This window comes from Sinocyclocheilus anshuiensis, unplaced genomic scaffold (genome assembly GCF_001515605.1).
Source record: "Sinocyclocheilus anshuiensis isolate Anshui unplaced genomic scaffold, SAMN03320099.WGS_v1.1 scaffold1120, whole genome shotgun sequence".
NCBI lineage: Eukaryota > Metazoa > Chordata > Actinopteri > Cypriniformes > Cyprinidae > Sinocyclocheilus > Sinocyclocheilus anshuiensis.
The window spans coordinates 388,629-392,444 of NW_015551069.1; the positions used below are offsets into that span (position 1 = coordinate 388,629).

Consider the following 3,816-nt stretch of genomic DNA (forward strand, 5'->3'; position numbering starts at 1 on the left):
CATAGTCCATATAAAAATACATTTTTATATAAAATGTATTTTATATACTATGTTTATTTATATATATATATATATATATATATATATAAAACATTTTCTTTTAATTACATTTTTAGTTTTTACTGAAAAATGTACACACACATACACAAAACTTGTAGATAAATATGTTGAAAACATAATTTAATCAGCCAGCATGCTGATTTTGGCCGCGTTCCCCAGATAAGACTCGCACACACACAAACAGACTAAGTGTTTTTCCAGTTTCTGGTACGGTGGACAGGAATGAGATTTATTTCGGAGGGTAAATTCCAAGGTCTCCCTGTGAGCACATTTAGTTTGGACTGTTGACTTAAATGCTCTTGTTCAGCGACGGTCTCCATATGTTTCCAGTTCCGCAGACTCGTTTTGAAGAATTAGACCCACCAGAACATCTGCTCCATCTGTACTCCAATAAATGAACCTTATACTTTCAGGTCTCAAGGTTCATTTACAGAATACGTTACCTGTCTGAACTCTGGATTGGTTTCAGGAATGCAGAGTCTTCATTCGAGAACGTGATGCATCATTTGTAGGGTCTATTTTCAAAGCGTTGCCTTCACAGCAGGGGCATTACAACTAGGTTTGGATTGGCTGTCATATACTGTTATTTCACATACTTGGATCCGCGACCTGACTTCTAAATGTTTATTTAAGTTTCAAGTGATCTTATATCTTCTGTAAAGGAGGCTGGGGAGCATCTTACCAAAGTCTTCAAAGTCTAAATAGCTCATAGTTGTTTTGCTTCAGATGTGTTCCAGATTGCAAGCCTCATTGAGATTCCTAGAGAAGGATTTTGAAATCGAGAGCATTTGAAGATGAATGTGGCCGTCCTAGCGGGGAGTCTCCATTGAATTGGATCAGTTCCATTCTTTAGTCTTTTTATTTAAAGTCAACATGAAATCAAAACAGACTCCATTTACTTTCATCCAGGTCTTATTGTGAACAATGAGTGTATGTTATTCAGTAGTAAATCTTTCGTGTGTTTTTTATTTATTTTTTGGTTTTTAATTTTCACACACACACGCACACACACACACACAACAATTGACAAAAGTGTCTGACTCTGATGTGCAAGAGATAAATTAAATAAATCATGTAACAAGATTAAGAAATCAATGCACATGATGCAAAAAAAAAAATCCTCTTCAGGCTGAACTTGAGTGCCTGCACTTTTCCCTCATTGAATATTCTTTTTCACTTGGAAATACATCATGCTACAGAAATGAACTGCGTTGTTAATGCTGTCTCATCTCTCAGATGTTCTTTCTCTATGTCTTGTCTTCTTTCTCAGGACTTCTTCACGACTATTTTGGAAACTACCACGTGGCGTTTTATCTGGCTGGTGTTCCTCCGATAGTGGGGGGTATTGTGATGTTTTTTGTACCTCTGGTGCACCAGCGCATGCAAAGACGACGAAAAGAGGCCACCGACCCCAGCATGGACAAGATGTTGAAGAACTGCTCTAATGGAGACATGCTGCCCGGATACACAGACATGGAGACACACATATGAAGCCCACAGCCTCACAAAGGTAGTTTATGTTGCATCTTTATAGTATTTTTTTTTTGTTTTACATTTATTTAATTTTAATTTTTAAATTTATCTCTGGGTTTTGAATCCCAGATTTTTAACTTTTGGGCTCCAGTGTATAGTAAAGCAATAATCCCCAAGAAGCCGTGGTTTACAGTGAGTTTATAACAGCTAAGGGGCGTTGTTAGGCACGACGCGAAGCGGAGTAGTAAGGTTTCACAAAATAAAACAGAGCAAATAAAGTGTAATGATATTAATAAAAACATTATTCTTCCACCAAACAATGTAGTTCCTCAGAATCAGTTGTGGTTGCAACAAAGTGGTTGCCGAGCAACACACAAACGTAAACAAAGGTGTATGTTTGTAGAGTAATTTACAACAGCTTCGAACGTGGCTCAGCCAATCAGAATCAAGGACCGGAACTATCCGTTTTATAAAAAATTAAATAAAAATTTAATTCATGCTTAGAAATTGTTATGGTTTGTGATTTTTGCTTTTCGACAAATATAGTCGAATAATAATATATATTATTACATCCAAGTATAAATCTCAATAGGTTAGTGTTTTTAAGCATTTTACATTCATTCCAAAATAATAACTCAAGGCAGTAATCATTGTAAACAATATATTTGTGAGCTTATGTTCAGCTATTCTTTTTAATAGTGAACTTTTAACTATTTTTTTATTTTTTGGGATCATCAGTCATCAAAGCTCGGTAAATATTGGTCACAGACAGAGATTTACTTTACATTTCACCAAGCTGACAAAAAAATGCAAGTTTCATGCATGCATTGAAATTTTTATGGTTTGAGATTTTCTCTTTTCTCTCGCAAAAAAAAATATTTTGGACCCTGACTGTGTGTGGACATCTAGGGTTACATTTCTGTCATCTAGTATAGATAAAGGGTTACTCAAGCTTAATATTTGATGTGCGACATGAAAAACTGGCAAACCAGCTGAGTATGTGACGTCTGTTGTTTCTCTGTCTTTCTGCAGGGATTCATCTCACCAGCACTGCTTGTGGCGTGTGTACGTGAGTGTGTGTCAAGATGGTGTGTGATGTATTTCCTCTTTGCTTGGCTCTAATCAAACTCGAGGTCTCAAGGCTTTCCCCCCTGCTCGTTTGCTGTTCTGGAGAGGAGACATGATCATCCATCAAGAGCCCAAACCCTCCTCCAGTGGCCCGCGCTGCTGTTTCCACCGGCTCCCGAGTGACTGAACAACTTCTGCATGCAGATTTGGCGAAATCACCTCCTGCTCACGTTTCTCATGAGAATCTGAACGGAGAGCTCAGGTAGTGCAGGAGCCATCAGTTAAATTAGGACAGCAAACGTTTTAGCACCTTTATAAAGGAAACTTCAATTTGATGTGAGAGAGTAGCATTACCAGCACAGAGAAAAGTGCTGTTTTCATTGAGCTTGATAGTTTATTGTCGAGATTATGCAAATCAGATTTGTAAGCTTTAGATGTTTTCATAATACAATTTTTTTTTTAAATCCTCCATGGAATTGATTTCGGAAACATTTATGAGACAAATCCGTCTTTCTTCTTGCACTTTCTGCTACGACTTTGATAACCTCAGCCGTGATTTTCTTATCATAACGTACATCGCTTATGAATTATGTAGAAATGAAAACTAAACGAGGAATAATTTTTATGATTTTTTTTTTAAAAAGCTAAGCCTCTGTCCTTAATAATATCCGCTAAATTTAGTTCAGTAATCAGATGCAGAAAGGAGTTCACAAACTGTGCCATGACCATTGAGACAGATGAAAACTAAAGGATCAATATTCAAATATTCATAAAAGGGGTGAATCTCGTGAAAAATGCCAAAGGAAAATAAATAGAAATGATATTTTGCATTAATATATATATTTTTTTGCTTTTTAGTTTTATAACAATATGCACATTTCCACCAAATTTATATAATGCGAAAACAATCTTGTTCATCATCACAATACAGTAAAGTAATCAAATCCAGACACATAAATCAGTATAAAATACCACAATGTAAAAAAAAAATCAAAGCTGTAAATGAAACTTTATTGGAGATTATTGGAGACGTTTTTACAAGAAAATATTATTTCAGTCTTAATTGCACAATTAATTCATTTTGGTACTTGTTGCAAAGTATTATTTGTGAAATTTACTAGCAATTTCTGAGTGAAAATTGTTTTAAAGTAAATCCTACATCTTTTATTTCAGTCCACCATTTATGCAAAATATCATTTCTTATTTTTGGGGTAA

General features: G+C 35.4%; 1 protein-coding gene across 1 annotated transcript in view; it reads left to right on the forward strand.

Moving 5' to 3' along the window:
- The window catches only part of LOC107662173 (monocarboxylate transporter 8), a 54,474-nt gene extending 51,242 nt beyond the window's left edge, over nt 1-3,232 (forward strand). The window contains exons 6-7 of the mRNA XM_016452090.1: nt 1,331-1,570; nt 2,566-3,232. Of these exons, the coding sequence (XP_016307576.1) occupies nt 1,331-1,551 (221 nt within the window). The 3' untranslated portion in view covers nt 1,552-1,570; nt 2,566-3,232. The remainder of the gene's footprint in view (nt 1-1,330; nt 1,571-2,565) is intronic.
- The last annotated feature ends 584 nt before the right edge of the window (nt 3,233-3,816 follow it).